This window comes from Lagenorhynchus albirostris, chromosome 11 (genome assembly GCF_949774975.1).
Source record: "Lagenorhynchus albirostris chromosome 11, mLagAlb1.1, whole genome shotgun sequence".
In the NCBI taxonomy this organism is placed as follows: domain Eukaryota; kingdom Metazoa; phylum Chordata; class Mammalia; order Artiodactyla; family Delphinidae; genus Lagenorhynchus; species Lagenorhynchus albirostris.
The window spans coordinates 8,654,367-8,679,096 of record NC_083105.1 but is presented as its reverse complement, the minus strand read 5'-3'; the positions used below and the strand labels follow the sequence as shown (position 1 = coordinate 8,679,096).

General features: G+C 45.8%; 1 protein-coding gene across 3 annotated transcripts; it reads left to right on the top strand.

Moving 5' to 3' along the window:
* The first annotated feature begins 6,112 nt into the window (after positions 1-6,112).
* ADSL (adenylosuccinate lyase) lies at positions 6,113-23,653 on the top strand. Of its 3 annotated transcripts, none has more exons than XM_060166382.1 (13): positions 6,113-6,329; positions 9,750-9,953; positions 11,664-11,708; positions 12,235-12,314; positions 16,568-16,739; positions 16,954-17,000; positions 17,599-17,689; positions 18,106-18,175; positions 18,321-18,468; positions 20,830-20,920; positions 21,564-21,653; positions 22,045-22,221; positions 23,537-23,653. In XM_060166382.1, the coding sequence occupies exons 1-13, from the start codon at positions 6,159-6,161 to the stop codon at positions 23,621-23,623; spliced, it is 1,473 nt and encodes a 490-aa protein (XP_060022365.1). In that variant the 5' UTR covers positions 6,113-6,158; the 3' UTR covers positions 23,624-23,653. The 3 variants fall into 3 exon arrangements, with proteins under 3 accessions (XP_060022365.1, XP_060022366.1, XP_060022368.1); XM_060166385.1 differs by having other exon boundaries at positions 6,136-6,274; XM_060166383.1 differs by lacking the exon at positions 11,664-11,708.
* The last annotated feature ends 1,077 nt before the right edge of the window (positions 23,654-24,730 follow it).

Sequence of the window (24,730 nt, the reverse complement as noted above, 5' to 3'; positions counted from 1 at the left end):
AACAGCTCTAGAAGGGCAAAGGGGAGCAATGGAAGGAAACTAAGACTTAGTAATTCCCAGGTAGTGTCGTGTCTGACTTCATTCTCAGAATGCTGTGTGAAATAGATAGTGGCAAACCCATTTCATGAGGAACTGCCGTTCAGCATAATTTAATCAGCTACTAGTAGATAACACTGACTGATTGCTTCCTATAATATTTACATTAGGGCACTGCTCTAAGCATACCATGTAAATATTCATCACTTAATAGAAACTTGCTTCAGTCACCATGCTAGGAACCCAGATTGGATTCCAAAGTTGTCACGCCAAAATGCCTGGGCTGAAAGACACCTGGAATTCTAAGAAAATGGTCTTAAGCAAGTCTGCTGTACAAAGTGGTAGGCTATATACCATCCAATTCTTATCATAAAATAAGTAACACCAGGAAATGTGAGGTCAGGAGAGGTGAACTAGATGTCAAAAACACCTTGCAGGCCTACCTATATCAAGTAAGTGCTGTATTTGTGGAATTGAGATCATAGCAAAACCTATGAAGACCTTTATCACCAAAGACTTTATTTTAAATTTTGGATATTTAAAAAATGCATAAACGTCTAAGGGGGGGTGTGTTTTAGAACTGAAGATGGTTGTCAAGACTTTAGCCTCTGACTCAGCCCTCTTCACCGCTGCGGGCTCTGCTGTCACCTTAGGTGACTTCAGCGTCCACTTGGAAAATCCATCCTAACTGCCAGCTTTCTGCACTCCTTCCCCCAGTCACCCTGGCCACACGTGCCCATACTCACACCAAATTGCTCCCCTCCAGAATCACTAATTTCAGCATCCTTGACCTTGACTTCCTGTCCTCCCAAACTGGTTCCCCCTCCTCTTTGGCTTCATTTTGACCTCATCAGCCATCCCAGGACGCTGGCCGATTTACTTTCTTCGACTCCATCAGTCCTCTCCTTTTCCGCATTTCCTTCCTAATCCAGTTTAGATTTTATAGCCTATAATTTCAATAATATGGTTGCTAAAATCCCCACTTTGGAAAAACCCTATTTTCTATTTTCCACCAGCAACCAAAAGCAGCACCACTTGGGGAAAAAAGTCACTGCGGGGCAAATAAGGACGCCTGTAAATCTACTGTATAGCCAACCAGCAATGAGACCTTGACACTGCCAGCAAGCATCCTGTGTCCGCTGATATGTGGAGAAAATTAGAGGTATCAGAAGAATTTCCCCCAAAATTGCTGCTTCCAAACTGTAATCAAGTGAGGTGCTCCCCCTTCAAGTGCTGGTTCCTCCAGTGCTTGAGATCCTTTCCCTTCCTGCCCACTTGGCTACTTTTAACTTCCCATTCTTTTTCTTTTTTTTTTTTTCGTGGTACACGGGCCCCTCACTGTTGTGGCCTCTCCCGTTGTGGAGCACAGGCTCCGGACGCGCAGGCCCAGCGGCCATGGCTCACAGGCCCAGCCGCTCCGCGGCATGTGGGATCTTCCCGGGCCGGGGCACGAACCCGTGTCCCCTGCATCGGCAGGCGGACTCTCAACCACTGCGCCACTAGAGAAGCCCTTAACTCCCCATTCTTCGTTCTCTCTTCACGTGATAAGCTGTCACCCCCATCCCCACCCTAAGCTACTCTATGCTCTTGTCCTGCTATATTTTGTTCACAGAACTTAACCACTTTTTAAAATTATCTTGTTTAGTCATTATTATCCATCTCCCTCACTGGAATGTAAGCACCAGAAAGGGCAGAATTCTTTTCCGTGTTCTCCAGCTCGAGCGCCTAAAACCCCTATGGCTTTAGTTACCATCTGTGTGCTACGACTGCTAAATTTATATTTCCAACCCTTACCACTGGGCTCTAGACTTGTAGATGTAATTGTCTGCTCAACATTTTGAAACACCTGGATATCTTAATGGCTCTGCAAACTCAATAAACCCAAAAGAGAAGTCCATCCTGCCTGCTTGTCCCTCCTCCCACCCCATGGTAAATGGCATTGCTAGCCTTTTAGCAATAAAACCTAGAGACCTAGGAGGATCAGTTGAGTCTGCCCCCTTCCTTACTCCCCATAACTAACCCATCACGAAGCTGGATTGATTGCACCTCTTAATCTCTTCCTTTTCTTCATTTCCTCTGCCACTTAACTTCCTTTGTCCAGGCTAGATCATCTACACCCCTAGGTCTCACCTAGTCCACTGCATTAGCCCAACTGGTTTCTCATTTGGCATTCATTCCAGTTCCCCACCCCCAATCCATTCTACACACAAGAGCTGAGATATTTTTCAAAACATAAATCTGATGAAGTCATCCTCCAGCCTACCACTTTTCGTGGTTTTCTATTGCTTAGAATAAAACCCTAAATATCCTTATTTCCTACTAGGTTCCCATGGTCTGCCTTCCACCTGCTCCTCCAAATTTACCTCCCTCTCTTTTCACCTTTGCCCTCTCCACTCAAGCCTCATCAGCTGACCACTATATCCCAGTGCCTAGTACAGTGCTTGGCACACACTAGGCACCACTGTGAAATGAACGATCCTCATGAGTAACAGAATTTAACAAACTAGGTGTTTTAAAAGCCTGAAATAAAAACAAAAGGATAGATGTAAAATTCCCGATTTAGGGACTTCCCTGGTGGTCCAGTGGGTAACACTCCACGCTCCCAATGCAGGGGGCCCAGGTTCAATCCCTGGTCGGGGACCTAGATCCCACATGCATGCCGCAACTAAGAGTTCTCATGACACAACTGAGAGTCCACATGCTGCAACTAAGAAGTCTGCATGCCGCAACTAAAACATCCCATGTGCCGCAAGTAAGACCCAGCACAGCCTAAATAAATAAATAAATATTTTTAAAATAAATAACCTTGCCCTATATTAGGTTCATTAGGTTTATAAATAAATAAATTAATTAAATTCCCGATTTAGAGATGTTGCTTTAGATAACACTGACAACCAGCTGCAAGTGTCTAGGTGGCCTTTGAAGATTAAGAACCAAAATTTTGGGGACCTCCCTGGTGGCGCAGTGGTTAAGAATCCACCTGCCAATGCAGGGGACACGGGTTCAAGCCCTGGTCTGGGAAGATCCCACATGCCGCAGAGCAGCTAAGCCCGTGTGCCACAACTACTGAGCCTGCACTTTAGAGCCCGCGAGCCACAACTACTGAAGCCCGTGTGCCTAGAGCCCATGCTCCGCAACAAGAGAAGACCCCACTTGCCGCAACTAGAGAAAGCCCGCGCACAGCAACAAAGACCCAACACAACCAAATAAATAAATTTACATTTAAAAAAAAATTTGGAGAAACCTGTGGACTCAGAAGATAAGACTTGCAGACATGCGGTTTCCAAGGGGAGTAAAGGTGGGTTAAATCTTGAGGAAATTCCCACCACTTCCTTTTCCAGGAGTGTGAGAAGGAAGGATCGTCAAAGAGCAGGCAGAAAGGGAGGAGAATCAGTATACTTTAGTTTTCAAAGCAGGAGGGAGGGGTTGTCAAAAATGCTAAATATTTCAATCAGCCAAAAGGGATGACTTAATACAGGAAAAAAGGAAAACTACTTGACTCAAAAATCAAAATGGTTTAAAGATGTACGTTGGGAAGCTTGCTCCCGGTTACCTGGCCTATCCCGTTCCCTGCGTGTCCACCCCACCCACCCCCACATAGCCTTTATTAGTGATTCTTTATGCAAATAGGCAAACATATTATGGCAAAGGGACTTCTGAATTATTAGAGGAAGTTACTGGTGATCAATGAGAGTGCAGTTTAGAGGAGACAAGAGGGCAGAAGCTGCATCACAGTGCTAAGGAACAAAGAAGGGAGGGGAACAAATGTGTTGAATACAGGAGCCCCAGACACTGAGCTAGGATGTCAGCATCTATGTCACCTGCCTTTGCTCCTCAGTCTACACCTGCGGGTCATGAGCCGTATTTCACAGGTAAGAAGACCCAAGTGCCAAAAGATTATAAGTAATAGCCCAAGTCACACAGCTAGTAACATCAATGCCAGTTGGTGAAGAGGCGGCCAGAAAGAGCTTTTGTGTTAAGGGGGTAACAGCAAGTGAAGGTGTTTCTATAGTGGAAGAGATATGTGCGTTTAAAAAAAAAAAAGAAGGGAGGCAGAACTGGACAGATTCGATAAAATAATTGAAAGAGAAAGATCCTTTCCTGAATGAAGAGATTGGAGACAGAAACTCCTATTGGAGGAGGAAAAGTAACAGCAAAGTAGAGCAGAGCCAGGAGAGAGGCTGGAAAACTGAGGAGACAGTAGTTTGCAGTAGTCACCGTGGAAAGCAAGGAGAGTAAACTCATCACAGCACAGCAATGACAGCCCTGGAAGTTGCAGGGAGTAGTCGTCGTCTTTCCAGAATTGTCTGCCCTCATCCCCAAAAGCAATCCTCTGCAGCTCCAGAGGGAGGTAGAAGATGTGGGTGATAAGCCCAGGTAGCTGATGGGCTTCTCTGATGGCCACAGTATTCTGGGATTGGTGCTGCGGTCCATTCTGACAATTCTGAAGCCCAGGTGGAGACATGAAGGATCTATGGCATGAGGACACTGAAGGATGTGAGAGGCTGGGGGAAGAGGAACGGCAATGTCAGGATCTAACTTGTATCTTGGCGACTGTGGGCCTTGTTTCCCTTTGTGCGCTAGGCTCCTTTGGGCAGCATTCATTCACCAAGCGAACATTTACTGAGCACCTACACTACGTTAGGTCCTGTGCGGGATCCACCTGCCAGGGATACGGGGGACCAAGGCAGGCATGATCTCCACCTGCACCGAGTTTGCCATTGATGGGAAAGGCCAACAACACTGAACTCTGGTGAGAGTTATGAGAGACCTATATGAAATCCCAGAGGTGGGGAGGGAGAACACTTACAGGGGTGGTCCATGAGTTTTTGAGTAAATCGTGAAAATTTTAAAGCAGGAATGGAAAGGTGACAGGAAAAAAAGTTATTGTCAAAGACAAGATCTTGGAAGTCTTGAGATCTAATCAGCAGCTTTTAATATTCCTGAAGTATTATGGTTACTGGGAAAGGGGCCATTCACCTCAGCAAACAAGCTGAGAATTCAAAATGGACCTCCCTTCATAGTGAGACACTCAGAAACAGGTAATTTCAAAGCAGTATAGGACCTGCTACTGTAGCACAAAGGAAAGAGTACCTTTGAATCTGGTAAGAACCAGGAGCCTGGAGCCTATCCCCCTGCACTTAACTCCTAGCTCTTGCCCTTCTACATGAGCAATCTCAAGACACTCAACCTACCCATACCTTCGCTTTGTCATCTGCAAGATGGGGATCATAATAATGGCGAGCATTTACTGAGCACTTACTCTGCATTGGAGAGTAGTATATTATTTCATTTAATAGTACCTTAACAACTCAGTATCCTCACATGGATGTAATGAGGATCCCATGTGTAAGCACTCAGGACAGTGCCTGATGCCTAGTGAAACTTACATAAACGTTAGTGGTTTTATTATTAGTGGCCAACCAGAGGGAAGAGTGGGACCATCTGGGCCTTACGTAAGACGCAGTGACAGAGAGAGGTGTTCCAGGACGGGGGAATGCCTTCACCAAGCCAGTGGTGTGACCCGGCACGGTGTATGCTGGGAACTACACAGCGTAATGGCTCAGAGTCAGAATCTGAAGTCGGGCGGCTCCATTTATTAGCTGGGTGACCGTGAGCAAGTCATCAGCGTCTATGAGTCTCAGTTCCAGCGCTTGCTGAAATCCATTTTTACTGCACTTTCGCGCAAGGGGCTCACTTGGCCCTCAATAAATGCCGATTTCCCTTGGGCATCTTCCTTTCTCCTCAGAACCGCGCTGGGGGCCAGGCAGGCGGTAGAAGCGTGGGAGGGATTAGGCGACAATAATAATAGCAAACACAGAGGGCTTTCTAAGTGAACCAGACATCGATCTGATGATACCCAATCCTCACAGGATACCTTTTTTCAGATGGGGAGACTGAGACGCAGAGCTGCTGAGTAACTTATGAAGCGCTAATCACGTTTCTGGTAAACCAAGAGAAACTCCCTAACCCTCAGCAGCCAACCGCCGAAACTGAACAACCTTGAGGACTCGGGTCTCCCGGAACCCCGGGGGCGGGACCAAGCGGAGGGTGTTCCGCTCCCGGACTTCCGCTTCCGTCCTCGAGTCCCTGTCTGGCCTCCGCGGGGTCGTGGGTTAGGGATGGCGGCGGCGGGCGACGGTGGCGGGCGGGAGGCGGCCTGCGGGCACGACAGCTACCGCTCGCCGCTTGCCTCCCGTTATGCCAGCCCGGAGATGTGCTTCGTGTTTAGCGACAGGTACAAATTCCGGACCTGGCGGCAGCTCTGGCTGTGGCTGGCGGAAGCCGAGCAGGTAAAGTGCTCCGGAGCTGTGGGCGGGCCCGGCCCCGCACGTGCCGGGTTGGGTGCCGAGCGCCGGCTGAGCCTCCGGAGGCAGCCTCCTCGTTATTCCAGAGGAGCAGAGGCCCCAGGAAGCCCAGGGCAGGAGACCCGGCAGCCGCCACCTGTTGCCTCACGTGTTTTAATCGTCGAGGGTTCGAGGCGCACAGGGGGCGGCAAGAAGTGCAGTTACCCGTTTCAGGGAGTATCTTGGCGGTTCCTGCAAGAGTACATAGCCGAGCGCTCGTTCCGTGCCGTTGTGCTCGTTTCTGTACACGTCTTTCCCCCGTTAACCCGTAAAGACTTTGCAAGCTAGGTGGTGGTTTTCCCACATGGTAGGGAAGAAGACCAAGCCTCGATGATGCCCAGCGCGTTATTTGCTCCTAACCATTGATAGCGGAACCCGGGTGTGAACCCGTGTCCCGTGCAGAGCCTGACTGAGCGCTCAGCCACCTCGCCCTCCACAGTGCCTCAGTGTTGTCTGAGACCAAACCATCACTACAAAACCCATGTTTCCTGGGCCACCGTTTCCGCTTCACTCTGCTGCCGTCTGCCTCTGGGGAGGGAGAATCGGGGTTATTAGATGAGATATATGGGTTCTCTTATAAGAGCTGCATGTAGACCTATTTAGCCCAACGATTTCAGAAATAGCCACAGACGGGCCTTTGCAGAGGAGCTGAAGGAAACTGAAGGTGATCCACAGAGCTGTAAAGTTTCAGAGGAAAATGCCACAACAAGCAAGATGGCAGTACCCAAATGACATTTAGTAAACCTGGAAACAATCTTGAGTGCGTGCCTAGGACCGAGGTACACGGTCCCCAAACAGGAAACTTCTTCTTAGATTTTACCCCTTTCCTATCACTATGCTCAAGAAAATAAAGTAGTACATAACACTAGCAGACAGAATGCTCTGTAATGGCTTGTGTGGAAAAGAATCTAAAAAAGAGAGATATATGTATATGTATAACTGATTCACTTTGGTATACATCTGAAACTAGCACAACATCGTAAATCAACTATATTCCAATTAAAAAAAAATAGTAGTAGACAGTTCTACAGTGCCTGCTATGTGTGTGCCCGGCAGTTTGAAGATTAAAAATTAATAGTTTACTAATCCTCAAAACAGTTCTTTACAATAAGTAACTTATTCCTGTTTTACAGAGGATAGAATGGAGGCACAGAGATTTCATAAACTGTGGGCTCAGATAACAATAATAGGTAGTAGACAAGAGCATTAAGTGTGTTGTGGTTTGCTATGTACTAGCATGTACTCTATCTTCTGTTTTACTTGGTACTCCATGTAGATAAGGGTGGTGGCACTCGTAAGATTTTGCCACTCAACATAGCTAGTAAAAGCTTCAAGCTGGGATTGAAATGTAGAGTCTGAATATGTGTCCTTTCCTCTGCCCAGTCTATATATACATTGCCTGAAATGCATACAATTTTGATATCTCCTGAGTTTGGATTATCTGTTAGCTAGGTTGTCAAAATTAACAGCATAAATTACATCATAATTCAGTAGTTTAAAAAAAAAAACTTGAGCGATGAGAGATTAGAAGTGCTGAAAATTAGGAGCAGGGAGTAAATTTTGAGAAAACACATTGCTTGGGGATAGGAAGCATTTTGGCCACGCTGCCCCCTGCTGCTTTGCTTTGGGAGGAGCCCTGAGATGTCATGTCTGATGACTAAAAATCCAAGGCAGCTTGGCCAGATGTGGCTAGTGTGACTGAGGAATTGAATTTTTACTTTTCTTTTTTTTTTTTGGCTGGGCTGAGTGGCATGTGGGATCTTAGTTCCCCGACCAGGGATCGAACCTGCGCCCCCTACAGTGGGCGCTCCGACTCTTAACCACTGGACTGCCAGGGAAGTCCTGAGTTTTTACTTTTAAATTTTTACTAGTTTAAATGTAAATAGCCACATCTGACTAGTAGCTATCATCTTGGACAAGGTAGGTCTTAAGATGTGAGCCCCTTCCCAGGGCCAGGCCTTGGGGCTTTCAAGTGAGGTTTGGATAAATTTCACCAATGTACATATTCAATACTTGGCTCCAGGGTTCCGAGCTGCCTGTGGGCTGCCAGCTATTTTTTGTCAGCCTGATTTTTTCAGTGATAGATGAACGTAAGATGTTGATGTGTTTATCTTCTCATTTGTATCTCCCGGAATTGCTTGCTTTTTTTTTTAAATTTATTTATTTTTATTTTTGGCTGCGTTGGGTCTTTGTTGCTGTGCGCAGGCTTTCTCTAGTTGCGGCGAGCAAGGGCTACTTTTTGTTGTGCACGGGCTCTAGGCACGTGAGCTTCAGTAGTTGTGGCACTCAGGCTCAGTAGTTGTGGTGCATGGGCTTAGTTGTTCCGTGGCATGTGGGATCTTCCTGGACCAGGGCTCGAACCTGTGTTCGCTGCATTGGCAGGCGGATTCTTAACTGCTGCGCCACCAGGGAAGCCCCAGAATTGCTTTCAGTGGCACTGAATTTTCTGCACATAATTTGTTGGCAAAGATACTAATAGCATTCCTAATTTTGGTTTCTCTGGCTAAATCCATCTAGATCAAATGCAAAGCTGTGGCCTGGATGCTACACTTTGGGCACTTATGTGCCAAGCACTAAAGAGTAAGCAATAAATACCACAAAGCTCTCCTCTCAGAGAGTGTATATACATTCTAGAGGGGAGAGACAGGCTAATAGATTTGTAAAAATGTCATGTGGTGATAAGTGCTCTAAATAAAACCAGGCTAGGGCTTCCCTGGTGGCACAGTAGTTAAGAATCCACCTGCCAATGCCGGGGACATGGGTTCAAGCCCTGGTCCGGGAAGATCCCACATGCCGCGGAGCAACTAAGCCCACGAGCCACAACTACTGAGCCCATGTGCCACAACTACTGAAGCCCATGCGCCTAGAGCCCGTGCTCCACAACAAAGAGTAGCCCCACTCGCCACAACTAGAGAAAGCCCACATGCAGCAGCGAAGACCCAACACAGCCAAAAATAAATTAATTAAATAAATTAAAAAGAAACAGGCTAAAGGGATAGATAGAGAGTGCACAAAAGAAGGGTATTTCACATGGAAGTCGGGAGAGACCCCTCTGAGGAGATGGCGTTTGAGCCCAGAGACCAGACCTGTGAGGGAGTGAGCAGAGACGTAGGGACAGAGGGAACAAAAATCAGGATTGCATTGTTTTATATATTGGAGTTCCCTTAGAATATAATTTACCATGATTCATTTAGAAAGTTGTCTCCTTCTCCCCATGTCCTTTTAGTTTAGTTGCCCCAATTTTAGTTTAAGAATTGGAAGGTAGGGCATAAATGCTAACATGAACCAATTTTTTTTTCAGTGTCACTTCAATTCAAATAATTGTGCTGCAAGAAGTTATTTTATTTTATTTTGCCTGTTCTTCAGACATTGGGTTTGCCTATCACAGATGAACAAATCCAGGAGATGAAATCAAACCTGGACAACATCGACTTCAAGATGGCAGCTGAAGAAGAGAAGCAGTTACGACATGATGTGATGGCTCATGTGCACACGTTTGCCCACTGCTGCCCCAAAGCTGCTGGCATTATTCATCTTGGTGCCACCTCCTGCTATGTTGGAGACAATACAGTAGGAGCCCATGATGTTGTTTTGTTTCCACTTAGACTCAATGTTTATAATGCATTTATAAATTTTCTTTGATTTTGTCCATTTTAGGAAGCGACTCCATAGATCTTAGGATCTCAGTGCTCAGGAATTTTTTGCTTTTGGTATCCTTCCAATCTAAACTATAAGCCCCTAATGACCTCCATAAAATGAGACGTATAGATACTGCCTATGCATTGGTATGCTGGACGTAAGCCGAGATCTTAGCATTTTAGTGGCCAAAGTAGTTTTCCAAAGGGATTTCCTTTCCAAAGTCCTTTTTACTCTTTGCCAAGACTTCTGAAAAAAAGAAATAATTACATTATAATTCTTAAATCCTTTAATTAGCAAAAGTGTCTCATAGTCAAACACGAGAAAGTAACAGCAAACATTTTCCTAAGTTTACTAGGTGCCCAGCACTATTCTGAGCACTTTCTATGTATTACTTCATTTTTTCTTCACAAAAGGCATAAGAGATAGATTCTGTTATCTCCATTTTTAAATAGCTTTATTGAGGTATAATTTAATACCATAAGTTTACCCATTTTAAAGGTACAGTTCAGTGAGCTTTAGTAAATTTATGCAATCTTTCAGCCTCACCACACTCCAGTTTTCGAGCATACCCCTCACGCCAAGAAGTTCTCTTTTGCTTGTTTTACAGTCAATCTCCACTCCTGCTTCCAGTTTCAAACAACCACTGACCTGCTTTCTGTGTCTATAGTTGTGCCTTTTCTCGAAATTTCATATAAATGGATTCAGAATATGTAGTCTTTGGCTTTGGCTCTATTTTCCCCATTGCCACAGATGAGGAAGTGTAGAAGTTGAAGAACTTGCTCTAGGTTTTGCAGCTGGAAAGGATTCAGGCCTGGGTAGAGTGGCTCCAAAACTCTGCCCTTATTGCAGGGCACCCGTGGGACTAGAAGTTAGAATCCAGATACACTTGCAGTTCAGAAAGAAGCCGTAATTTCTAAGTTGCCCCAAGTAACATTTTTTGTCTAATGTGGTACGTAATTAAAGGCATCGATGTGTAATTGGTGAATCAGATAATGGGAGAACAACAGTTCTCTAACTTGGAGTATCCTTTTAAAATGACCCAGCATGTAGTTGGGCTCAACAATTACTGTCTCATAAACATGTGTTGGAGTTGCCTGCAACACTTACACCTCCTAAACCCCCAGGAACAGCTTTACATTTCCTAAACCTAGATCTTGTAGTTCATGACTTTTTTTTGTTAGCAATGATTGACATGAAAAAAAGGGAGGGGAAACTAATGAGATGTGCCTTATGGATTTTTTTATTTTATTTTTTTTAACCCCTGTGTATTCTTCTCAGAAACTCAAACACTAATCTTCGGGAAGGTGTAAACCCTGTTGACCTGGACATCTTTGCCGTATTCACGATGGGGCTTACCCCTTATCATTTCCCCGTTCCATTAGATACCACATAAATAGGGCTTTGTAAGTATAAAGCCTTTGTGCTTATAGATTCCAGTCGTACTGCTCTCTAAGTTGGTGTGCTTTTAAACCAGTAATCAGAGGAGAATTTCTGTTAGCATCTTCTGGCTTGCACAGTGTGTTACTGAAAGTGAGATAGGCAACTAGGTTAGAAACCCAGTTGTGATGGCCAGAAAGTGTTATGTCATAATGTTGTTTGGGCAAAGCCGATTAATGTAAGATCACTGCATTTCCCTTGCAGGACTTGATTATTCTTAGAAATGCATTTGACCTGCTTTTGCCAAAGGTAAGAAGTTGACAGAAGTTTCTTACCAGTCCTAAGATTCCCTGTGACAGGAGATGGGCACCACAACGTAAAGCAGCACAATGTAAATCTAAATAAGTTATTGTTTACTCAGATGAATGATCCTCGATCGAATCTGTATAACTATCTCTTCTTGAGCTAAATCACTATGTAAGTTAATGCTTTTTAAAGCATAGCCTCTTAAGTGAACAAAGTGTAACCAGCAGCACATGGCTGGAATATGTGGGTCAGATTTATGATTTTGTCCTGTTTTTCTTCATGAACGTGCCAGTGGTGTTAACACTGTGCAGAAATAATTCGTGACATTTTAGGTAGTCAACTCAGTTTCTGAATGTTGGTTAGTATGAACTCTTCAAGGCACTTTAAGATACAAAGATGAAAAAATATGGCCTCTGCCTTCTGTGAGCTGGAGGTGTAATTGTATATGAAATTGTCTCCAAGTTTAGTTCCTGTTTATGCAAGTGCTCAGCCTGAATTCACTCTTTCTCACACATGGTCTTCCTTGCAGCTTGCCAGGGTGATCTCTCGGCTTGCCGACTTTGCCAAGGAACGAGCTGATCTTCCCACCTTAGGTTTCACACATTTCCAGTAAGTGAGAGGGTTACCTCTTGGGAATTGGGCTTGTTTATGTGCATCCAGCTTCCATTTATTCCTTCAGTTCTCCCTTCTGCATGGTAACCTGGAGGTGAGAAATCTCAAAACATAAGCACTTGGGGTGCCTGTAAGGAGTGAACCTTATACCTACCTTAAAAGCTATACTGCTTAGAGAGTAAATCTAGTGGTTCGTTTCACTGGAAAATATGTATACAGAAAGTATTCTTTTTTTTTGTTTTTTTTCCTTAATTTAATAATCTAACACTTCTGGTATCTCCTTTGCCTACAGGGAGATCTTTTAGGGGCAAGGAGGAGGTTGGAGAGCAGATCCTGTTTAGGTCACAGGGCCTGAGCCCTCCTTTCCCACTCCAGGAATCCAATGCTGGTTAGTAGAGTCAGCCCAGATGGTTTTGCAGGTCAGGACAGTAGACAGCTAGTTGGGGTAACTATGAAGGACCAGAGTTTTAGATGGGTACCTTCCTGCGGCGTGAGCAGGAGGGAAGGAGGGGCTCTCCCAGTTTAGGCCTCAGGAAGGGGGAGCCTCTGATTGCTCCCTTCTTGGATCTGTTTCCACTCTGCCTCTCAAGAAAGTATTCTTGATTCAGTGATTCCATTCTTTTTTTTTTTGCGGTACGCGGGCCTGTCACTGTTGTGGCCTCTCCCGTTACGGAGCACAGGCTCCGGACGCGCAGGCTCAGCGGCCATGGCTTACGGGCCCAGCCGCTCCGCGGCACGTGGGATCTTCCCGGACCGGGGCACGAACCCGTGTCCCCTGCATCGGCAGGCGGACTCTCAACCACTGTGCCACCAGGGAAGCCCAGTGATTCCATTCTTGAGAATTTAACCCAAGTCATCCAAATTACGTGAAAAGCTATATGTACAAAGATCTTTGTTAAAATATTATTTATGATGGTAAGCATTGGAAACAATCTAAATGTCCAAGAATAAGAGAATAATTAAATAAGGTATAGAATGTAATATATCCACAGGTTGGAATAATACACACCAGCAAAATGATGCTGGTGAGACTAATAAGACATGGGAATGCACGTAGGTTAATGTTGTGGGGAAAAGACAGCATATAAATTGTACAAAGATTGGAAGGAAGTACACCAAGATGTATACACTGATTACTCTGGTTTATGAGATAATAGGGTAACTAAAATTTTTCCCATACTATATTCTTTATGCTTTGAATGTGCAAGTATTTTTATGATTACTGAATAAAACCCTGTTTTAAAGCCAATGATGTCATTTTTGAAATGCTAGTAGCAGGTTTCAAGTGATGATATTTGAGTAGTGGTGTATTAGCATCTGCCTTTTGTTTATTTATTTTATTTTTGTCTGCATTGGGTCTTCGTTGCTGCGTGCAGGCTTTCCAGTTGCGGCGAGCAGAGGCTATGCTTCCTTGCAGTGCGCGGGCTTCTCATTGCAGTGGCTTCTCTTGTTGCGGAGCACGGGCTCTAGGCACGCAGGCTTCAGTAGTTGTGGCACGCGGGCTCAGTAGTTATGGGTCACAGGCTCTAGAGCACAGGCTCAGTAGTTGTGACACACGGGCTTAGTTGCTCCGCGGCATGTGGGATCTGCCCGGACCAGGGCTCACACCCGTGTCCCCTGCATTGGCAGGCGGATTCTTAACTACTGTGCCACCAGGGAAGCCCTGCCTTATGTTTTAATGGGGTGTTGCTATGGCAACAAGGGTATCATCCCCTGTAACTTAGGAAAGCCTATTGAGTTTAATCTTCCTTAAAATTAGAGCCTTCAGGGCTTCCCTGGTGGCACAGTGGTTGAGAGTCCGCCTGCCGATGCAGGGGACACGGGTTCGTGCCCCGGTCCGGGAAGATTCCACATGCCGCGGAGCGGCTGGGCCCGTGAGCCATGGCCGCTGAGCCTGCGCGTCCGGAACCTGTGCTCCGCAACGGGAGAGGCCACAACAGTGAGAGGCCCGCGTACCGCAAAAAAAAAAAAAAAAAAAAAAAATTAGAGCCTTCATTATTAGTAGCAGAAACTAGAAGGATTTGTTCCTGTGAAGGAGTCAGTGCTCAGTGTGTATGGCTGGGCCATGACAAATGTTGCGTTCTGTGCTGGCTCCATACACACCTAGCGTCACCTGTGCTGCAGCTCCTCTTCTCCTGTATCTATTGGAGAGTGCTCAGGGCATGCAGGCGTTCCAGTATTCCTCTGGGGATGGTTTCATGAGAGGTACCTGCTGCCACAGTTAGCAGCCGTTAGAAACTCAGAAAATGGTATTGATGCGTAGATATGACCTCAGAATGGGTGAGTCCCTGCAATTGAAAAGAAACAGCTTTATTGAGATATAACTGACATAGCATAAAATTCATCCACTTGAAGTATACAGTTCAGTGGTTTTTTGTATATTTACAGAGTTCATGCAGTCATTACCAGTATATAATTTCAGAATATTTCCATCCCCCCCCCCACAGAAGACCTGTACCCATTAGCATTCCCTCCCATTCCCCCATTCGCTAGCTCCTGGCAACCACAAATCTGTTTTCTGTCTATGGATTTGTCTCTTTTAGACACTTCGTTTAAGTCGAATCATATAATATTCATCTTCTTGTGACTGGCTTCTTTTCACTTACCATAGTGTTTTCAGTGTTCATCCATGTAGCATGTGTCAGTACTTAATTTATTTTTACATTATCTATTCACCAGTTGCTGGACATTTGGCTTGTTTCCACTCTGTTGCTATTATGTATAATGGTTCTATGAATAGGTCCATGCAAATGTATTTTTTTCTTTGCTTGTACCAATAATCTAGTAGCAGAAGTTAACAAGGAAAACTACCATAAGATTGATTTGGGAATATGTGTCCTAACTTTTGATGTGTATGCTATAGACATTCCTAGTGGGGTGCCTTGATGTCGCCAGCTGTCAGTATCATTAGCCTAATAGAAGAGAAATTCCATATGGAGTAGGCTAGGTCATCTAATAGAACTCTGACTTTATTGCAGTTTACTCATAATTATGTTTTATGTTATAAACAGACCTGCAGTAGATTGATTTAGACCTCAGACTGACGACAAAGATATTAGCTATTATGTTAGAGTCCTCTGGTTGTGTGTTTTGGGGTTATTCTCCACAGTTTGACTGGGCTCTTCATTGGATCTTTTTTGTTGTTGTTGTTTTATTTTTTTTTATTTTTGGCTGTGTTGGGTCTTCGTTGCTGCATGCGGGCTTTCTCTAGTTGCAGCGAGCAGGAGCTACTCTTCGTTGCGATGCGTGGGCTTCTCATTGCGGTGGCTTCTCTCTCTGTGGAGCACAGGCTGTAGGCCTGCGGGCTTCGGTAGTTGCGGTGCATGGGCTCAGTAGTTGTGGCTTGTGAGCTCTAGAGCCCAGTCTCGGTAGTTGTGACACACAGGCTTAGTTGCTCTGTGGCATGTGGGATCCTCCCGGACCAGGGCTCGAACCCATGTCCCCTGCATTGGCAGGCGGAGTCTTAACCACTGTGCCACCAGGGAAGTCCCTCTTCGTCGGATCTGGACTCTTTACAGAGCCCTTTCTTTACTGTCAGTCTAGAGTCACAATCTCCAGTATCGTCATCCTTGTTTTATTTTTATTTTATTTTTATTTTTTTTGCGGTACGCAGGCCTCTCACTGTTGTGGCCTCTCCCGCTACAGAGCACAGGCTCCGGACGCTCAGGCTCAGCGGCCATGGCTCACGGGCCTAGCCGCTCCGCAGCATGTGAGATCTTCCCGTGTCCCCTGCATCAGCAGGCGGACTCTCAACCACTGTGCCACCAGGGAAGCCCCTTGTTTTATTTTTTGATAGCATTTTAAAAATGAACAGTTATCTTGTTTGTTTACTTGTTTACATGATAATATGAGCTCCACTTGTCTGTTTTGTTCTTTGTTGTATTTCCAATACCAAGAACACATTAGATGCTTGGCAAATGTTTGTTACGTGTATATTTCTTGCCAAGACCTGGGGACAAACAAAACAGACATTGTCTCTGCCCTTATAGTGCCTCTTGATGGTGAAGAAAGAACTATGCTAGTAGCCCTTTAGTTTTATAACCTTTGAATATTTATAAATGACATTGAATTTGCTTAACTTATTTGCTTAAACTTTTTAGCTCTTGTTTTGTCTTCACTGGTTTCTCTGTCTCTTACTTTAATTCTTGCCCTTCCCAGGGTAGCAGTGATTATTAGAAGAAGCAATGAAGGTTTTATGAAATAAGTCACTGGTTTGAGACCTCTCTGTGTTCTCTTTGGGTTGTTTTCAGGCCTGCTCAGCTGACCACAGTTGGGAAACGTTGCTGTCTTTGGATTCAAGATCTTTGCATGGATCTCCAGAACTTGAAGCGTGTCCGAGATGACCTGCGCTTCCGAGGAGTGAAGGGCACCACTGGCACCCAGGCCAGCTTCGTGCAGCTCTTCGAGGGAGATGACCAAAAGGTATTCTGAAAGTGACCTGGGTGATACAAACTCAACTGTAGGAGCACCAGAGACAAAGCTGACCTCCAGGATGGTAGGAGCGATTGAACCTGGAATGGGTGGAGTCTGGACTGGAAGTGGGTAGTGAAGGCCAAAACCTGGGCAGGACGACTTGTCAAGATATTCTCCTACTAGACACACCTGAATTTCTATAGGGATGTCTTTTCTTTCCAAGGTAGAGCAGCTTGACAAGATGGTGACAGAAAAGGCAGGATTTAAGAGGTAGGTAAGTGGGAAAAGTGTTGGCCTCCTTGTTAAGTAATGAAAGATAGTATTCCTCTAGATTTGACCTTAAATTTTTTGTTGTTTTTTTTAATTCTTTCTCTGTCCTTCCACCCATTGCCTTCCATCTCTAGCCTGGGTTTTATTCTTATAGTCTGGATTCTATTATATTTCTTATAATTTATAAGAAAAAAGGAAGCTGTTTAGTTCTGAGTTCAGTAGAGTAGCCTTACCCGTGTTGTTGCTGTTCCGTGTTTTACTGAGGACCTGCGATGGGTTGGTCTCAGTCTGGCTATTTGCATCGAGGGCTACAGGCTCCCCCGTGGCTCCTTGTTTCAGGCACTTCACTGGACTGCAGCAGGACAGAGGTTCGCTGGACCGTGTTTCCTCCTGGGGTCAGGGCGGCTGTCTGGGTATCAGTAAAAAGGGTAGAAGAGCAGTTTGTTCCTGGAGCCACATATCAGCGAGGTCCTGGGCTCAGTGGGACTTAGCACTCCAGTGGCACCCAAGCTTTCACTCAGTCTGTTTTTGCTCATTTGTTTGACACAGTCACATTTTGGAATATTTTCACGTGAGGCTCTTTTCTATTCATTACTAGGGCTTTCATCATCACAGGGCAGACCTATACACGAAAAATAGATATTGAGGTGCTGTCCGTGCTGGCCGGCTTGGGGGCATCGGTGCACAAGGTGAGTGGTGGTAGCAATGGGAGTGTTGGACGCCACAGATAGACCCGCCCAGCCTCACTTCGACTTCATTGTGGCTTTTGAGAGATGTCAGATATCACTCATAGCAATTTGGGGCCTGTCAGTGAAGCCTCTTAAGTTAAGGTGTGTTAAAAGGAAGGACTAGTTTCCATGTTCTCATTAAGTTCATCTTACCATTGTCTGTCCATGATAATCCTACGGAGTGTTTCACCAGAACATTCCCGTGCTCCCCGAATGCCAGCTCTTCAGGAGCTGGGAGGAGTCTCCCTCGGGGAGGACATGCTGCGCTTCAGCTCGGCGGGCTCCCAAAGAGCTCACCTCCTCCATCAGTCCAGTCCCTGCCCCAGACCCCACATACTAAGAGTGTGGGTGATGCCTGTGCCCCTGCTTTTCCCCAGATTTGTACTGACATACGACTCCTGGCAAGCCTCAAGGAGCTGGAGGAACCCTTTGAAAAACAGCAGATTGGTGAGTGTTGTGTGGAGACCTGGGAACACCGCGAAATGCCAGGAGGTCCGCGGGCGCGTGTAAGCAGTTTCGCCAGGAGCATGCTCGGCCGTCCACTGTCCCCTGAGGTCTTCCTGCCTTTGCTTCTTCTCCTTTACACGGACAGGCTCAAGTGCAATGCCATACAAGCGGAACCCTATGCGCTCAGAGCGGTGCTGCAGCCTGGCCCGTCACCTAATGACCCTTGTCATGGACCCGCTGCAGACAGCATCTGTGCAGTGGTTTGAACGCACACTGGATGATAGTGCCAACCGGTCAGTGGAACGGGGGTGTCACATACAGCGAGTTGTGGGAGGACCAAGAGGGGCCTGGAAGCATCAGGACTTCATGAGCATCTCTGTATTCCCTCCTTGTCCCTGAGGAGCCTGGAGTCTAATAGGGAGGCAAGAACATAGAAGGAACAGTGTGATATGTGTTCGAATCAGAATATATACAGAGTAATCCTTGTGGGGGCAAAGCGGAGGGAGGGGTGGAGGAGGAGTTGAGGGAAGCTTCACAGAGGTGATGCTTTAGACTTAAGACATCTAGGCATTTCTTAACATTTGAGACAAGATTGGGAGCACGTGTAAAGGCACAGAGCAGGAGAAAGAACAGTTGGGGGAGTTACTAACAGTCGGGTAGCCCTGGAGAATGAAGTCTGTAGCAGGAGATGAGGTCGGACGTGCTCTTGGGTAGCAGCCAGTTTATGAAGGGCCTTCTAGGCCCTGAAAAGGAATTCAGATGTTGCTCTTTCTTTTTTTTTTAAGTCTTTATTGAACTTGTTACAATATTGCTTCTGTTTTTCTTTTATGTTTTTTGTGGGTTCATTTTTGGCTGTGAGGCATGTGGGATCCCAGCCCCCCGACCGAGGATGGAACCCGCACCCCCCGCATTGAAGGCGAAGTCCTAACCGCTGGACCTCTAGGGGAGTCCCAAAGATACTGTTCTGAAGGCAGGGGGATGTCAGGTGTGGTGTCTTGACACAGCAACATCTTAATTAGTTATGAGATGGGTCAGGAGTAATTTGTAGTTACTAATAAGGTACCAGCATGCACGTGATTTTCTGCTTTGTGTATATATTTATTAATATTCAAAAGCAGATTCATTACCCTAGTTTGCTTGTATTCTGCTGGAATTTCTTGAGAGGAGTTGATCAGAGTTAAAGCTAGGTCTCTGGGGTGTGTGCATAATCCAGGGTTTATGGGAATAAAACATGTGAACTGATTCGGAAGTCAGCCATTGACTGTTTTTTAGCAGGCTGTGACCTAATCAGATGTGCACACTAAAATACCCTGCACCAATTTGGAGAATCAGTTGTAAGGGGACAGGGAGCTGATCAGAACAAGTTAGGAGGCTACTTTAAAAATCCAAGTCCAGGGGCTTCCCTGGTGGCGCAGTGGTTAAGAATCCACCTGCCAATGCAGGGGACACGGGTTTGAGCCCTGGTCCGGAAAAATCACACATGCTGTGGAGCAACTAAGCCCGTGAGCCACAACTATGGAGGCTGTGCTCTAGAGCCCGCGAGCCACAACTGCTGAAACCTGCACGCCTAGAGCCCGTGCTCCACAACAAGAGAAACCAATGCAATGAGAAGCCCGCACACCGCATCGAAGAGTAGCCCCTGCTCGCTGCAACTAGAGAAAGCCCGCGCACAGCAACAAAGACCCAACTCAGCCGAAATTAAATAAATAAATAAATAAATTTATTTAAAAAAAAAACGAATCCAGGTTCTTCCCTGGTAGTCCAGTGGTTAAAACTTCACCTTCCAATGCAGGGTGTGCGGGTTTGATCCCTGGTCTGGGAGCTAAGATCCCACATGCTTCACGGCCAAAACACCAAAACAAAACAGAAGCAATATTGTAACAAAGACTCTAACGTCTTCAGTAAAGACTTGAAAAATGGTCCACATGAAATAAGAACCTTTAAAAAAAATCCGAGTACACACTGGTACAGTGGCCGTGTAACTGGAGAGGATGTGGATATGAAGTCGGTGTCGGGTGGGCTGCCCTTGGCGGTTGACTGCAGTGAGTGTTAAGATGGTGACGGGGTGCTGGTGCCATTTCCCTTGTCAGGAGCTACAGGGAGAGGAGGCGTGGGGTGAGGTGGTGAGCAGCAGGCAGTGGAAAAGTGGCTGAATGCAGTTCTGAGTCTGGGGAACCTACAGATCAGCCAGGTGGAACTCTCCAAATGGGTATGTGGTCTGGCGCTTGGCCAAGTGGTCTTAGTCAAGAGATGGTAGAGTTTGTTTCTTGTTTTTTGTTTTTGCGGTACACGGGCCTGTCACTGTTGTGGCCTCTCCCGTTGCGGAGCACAGGCTCCGGACGTGCAGGCTCAGCGGCCATGGCTCACGGGCCCAGCCACTCCGCGGCATGTGGGATCTTCCTGGACCGGGGCACGAACCCATGTCCCCTGCATCGGCAGGTGGAGTCTCAACCACTGCGCCACCAGGGAAGCCCCAAGAGGTGGTAGATTTGAGGGTCATTAGGATATTGGGGTAGTTGAAGGAAATTGTCCAAGTAGCACATCTGGAGTGAGAAATCAGTAGCAATCAGGGCAGCTTCTTGGGACACACCCTCCATTTCATGGAAATCGTTATTTGCTTGAAGCGATAACTGAATTGGCTGTTTGTTTTCTAGACGAATGTGTTTGGCCGAGGGATTTCTCACTGCAGATACGATACTGAATACGCTGCAGAACATTTCTGAAGGCTTGGTGGTGTACCCCAGAGTAAGAGGCCTCCGTGAAAAAGCACAGTATGAGGGAGGGGTTGGAATGTGGCGGGGTGGGTGGCCTTCTGCTCTGGAGTGAGCGTGTTGGAGGAGCTGGATTCGGGTCCAGTAGGAGCTCTTCCCCAGCAGAGCTCACTCTTCAGGTTGTGACATAAGCTCTAGGGAACTAGGTCTGTGGGATTCATAGACATGTTTATAGAAGAGGGAGAAAGAAGTGCTTCGAATTGGCTTAAAATTGTCCACCAGCCTGAGTCATCAGCTCTGCTGTGACTGGCAGAGTAGACTGCTCCATTGGTCTGTTTGTGAGTACCTGAGGCAGGTGGGTTTGTTTCCATGCCGTACTTGGCTCCTAAAGTCAGGCACTGAAATTGAGCAGACTTGAGGTTTTAGGAATCATTCTGATGAAGCAACTTTTAAAAGTTTGCTCAAGTCAACATTCCTTTTTAAAATCAAAATAATACTCTGGATTTTGAGAAAACTGAAAAATAACAGTGTAGCATAAGACAATCCATTCTACCCTCTTTCTTCATAGATATGGTAGTTCGTGCCCCTGCTCTGTATCCTTTTGGTCATAGCTGATGTCCTACTGTGTGTATGACCTTGTAACCTGAGGCATCCTTCTTGGTGCTTCACTCGTACAGGTAATTGAGCGGCGCATTCGGCAAGAGCTGCCTTTCATGGCCACAGAGAACATCATTATGGCCATGGTGAAAGCTGGAGGTAACCGCCAGGTTTGTAACCCCTCATGCTCCTGGGTAAACAAAGTACACCTTAAGTCCTGCTTTCTCCTCCCCAAAGAAGGATGGACGAAGCTGTCTCTGTTATTACCTTCAGTCATGGTATTGGTACAGAACAGTGACATTATGCTGCCCTAGAACAGGCTTATCTTTGGAGGGTGATGGTGGTGAACTCAGTTTATTAAAAAGTGAGTTGCTTAATCACTTGTAGAAAAGGTCCACTTTCAGTGAAGAAATTAGGTCTGAATTTCCATAGGAAATGCTGGGAAGTGGGCAGGATGCAAGGGCAGATGGTTCATGAAACTTTGGAGGAGGCCTTTGCTCCAGCTGCTATACCCTCAAATGCCTGTTACTAGCAAGCCAACCATACTCCTTGTCTTCCCAGGATTGCCATGAGAAAATCAGAGTGCTCTCCCATCAGGCAGCTGCTGTGGTCAAGCAGGAAGGGGGTGACAATGACCTCATAGAGCGTATCCAGGCTGATGCCTACTTCAGTCCCATTCACTCCCAGTTGGACCATTTACTGGATCCTTCTTCTTTCACCGGTCGTGCATCCCAGCAGGTAAACATCAGAACACTTCTGTGGTGCTGCAGTCTTCCCCAAGTGCCGTCTTTGTACACTGCTGGGCTGCAGAGCCTGGAATATTATCTATTAATATAATGTTTCTGCTTCATGGGAGGTATGCTGAGAATGGGGCTAGTCAGAAAGAATTCAGAGTAGGTTGCTGGCTAAAATTTAAAGATTTGGTTGTTTTGAGCTGCCTTAAGTGTTTCTCCCAGTGGATTTCTCTGAATTCTCGTTTGGTCTGGAGCCGTGGTGTAATGGACAAAGATTGGGTTTTACTGTCAGGTAGATTTGGGTTCAGTCTTGACTTCCTACTTTTACTGGCTGGTAGGATAGAGATACATATCTTGGAGTGTGGACTGAAAGGCCTAGCTTGGTGCATAGTAAGTATTCAGTAAATGTTTGTCAGTTTTCCTCTTTGGCCTTTTGGAGACTATGGGTTAATTCAAAAACATTTATCGAGTACAGACTAGGTGCTCAGATTGTGTTTGGCTGCTGTGTTTAATTCTGGTGCTTTAAAGATGAATAGATAATCCTTATCTTCAGGGAGCTCAAAACTTAATGGTGAAGGCTTAGAATACCAAGCTGTACATGCAAGAATTGAGGGAAGCACATCTTTTTGGGGATCACAAAGGAGACAGCCTTAGATTAGAAGAAGTTAGGAAAGGCTTCTTGGAAGACATGACATCTGAGCTGAATCTTAAGGACAGGTAGGAGTTACTTGTAGGGAACACCAGGGTGAGAGGAGATGGCAAATGCATGGACGTTCAGCATAAGAGAGAGTTGCCAGATTATCAGGTGCCCTGGAAGCAGTTAGGATTTAAAGTAGAAGACAGACAGGAGCTTATCATTTATATTCAAGTCACTCTGGTGTATTGGATTTGAAGGACTTACACTGGAGGTCGGGAGACCAGTAAGGTGGCTGCTACAGTGGGTAAGCAGTCGGTGACGAGGGCTTTGAGCCAAGGCCAGGGTACGTGCACAAGGGGCACAGATTCGAGAGCTGTTTAAGATGTTAGTCACTTGGAAGCTGGTTGAATGGGGAGGAGGGAAGGAAACAGTGATGATTTTAGCTTGGGTAACGGGTGGAGAATGGTGAGACCATCTGAAAGGACACAGCCAGGCTGGTTTGAGGGGAGGGGCAGCCTGGTGGGCCTGATGGGGTGAGCTGCCTGTGTCTAGGGAGAGATTTCTGACAGGGAGTTGAGAAAAATAGATAAATAAGGTCTCAGTGTTATGAATTGACATTGAAAAAAGGATTCTCAAAACTTAACGTGTTCTTTTGTCTTGCATTTGCTTTCTTCTTTGGCAGGTACGGAGATTCTTAGAAGAGGAGGTGCATCCCCTGTTAAGACCATATGAAAGTGTAATGAAGGTGAAGGCAGAATTGTGTCTGTAGAGTTGGAAGAGAATTAAACAAAAAACGGTTGTTGGCTTTGTTAACTTTTTTTGCCGAGTCATAAAAACTGTTACTCTAGTGCCTTATTTTATCTCAAGAATTGTTACCATAGGGACTTCCCTGGTGGTCCAGTGGTAGAGAATCCTCCTTACACTTCAGGGGACGCGGGTTCATTCCCTGGTCAGGGAACTAAGATCCCACATGCTGCGGGGGCACCTAAGCCCTCGAGCTCACGCGCCTCAACTAGAGCCCAAGTGCCACAAACTACAGAGCCCACGCGCCCTGGAGCCTGTGCGTCACAACTAGAGAAGAGAAAACCCGCACGCCACAACTAGAGGGAAGCCCATGCGCTGCAGTGAAAAATCCTACATGCCTCAATGAGGATCCCGTGTGCTGCAACTTAGACCCAACACAGGCAAAAATAAATGAAATAAATAAATAAATCTTAAAAAAAAAAGAATAGTTGTTACCGTAAATTAATACAGCACTTTTCTTTCCATGGTGCTTTCACATTTCTCAAGTTTGCAATGCAGAAATAAATTGCATTGTGGTTGGACTCTTTTTCACGGCAACACAAATTTTCGTAATAAATGTAGCTTATAGTTTGCACTCTGCTCTTTCAAGGCATATTTTCCAGCTAGTCTAGTCCTTTTTACACGTTCCCTTTATTGCAATTGCAAGATGTTGAACAAATTCCTGGTCCTCTCTTCTGAAAGTGAATTTGATCTAGGCCTAGCAAAATAGTCTGGATTCAGTGATTCGTTATAGCTGGATACCTGCATTTCAGTTGTATCTGATGAGAATAATGAAATTTAGAGCTATGGTAAATTCTCAGAGAAAACTGATGTGATGATCAGGCTTAGCTGAAGTTGTGCCCAACTTCACTTGATTTTTGGTTAAGGCTTGTATATCAAGGACATGCTAACTGGCTATACTGATCTCATCAAGGCATTTGACAGTCTCTGGTCCTGATAGCTGGTTGAACCAGCTGCAGCCAAAGGTGAGAGAGTGATCATCTACCTGGAAGGAGAGCAGTAGTGTTATGACATAGGCTTCTATCCTTAGCCCTGCCTCATTCTGCATGTTTATTCAGCATAGATGAAAAGG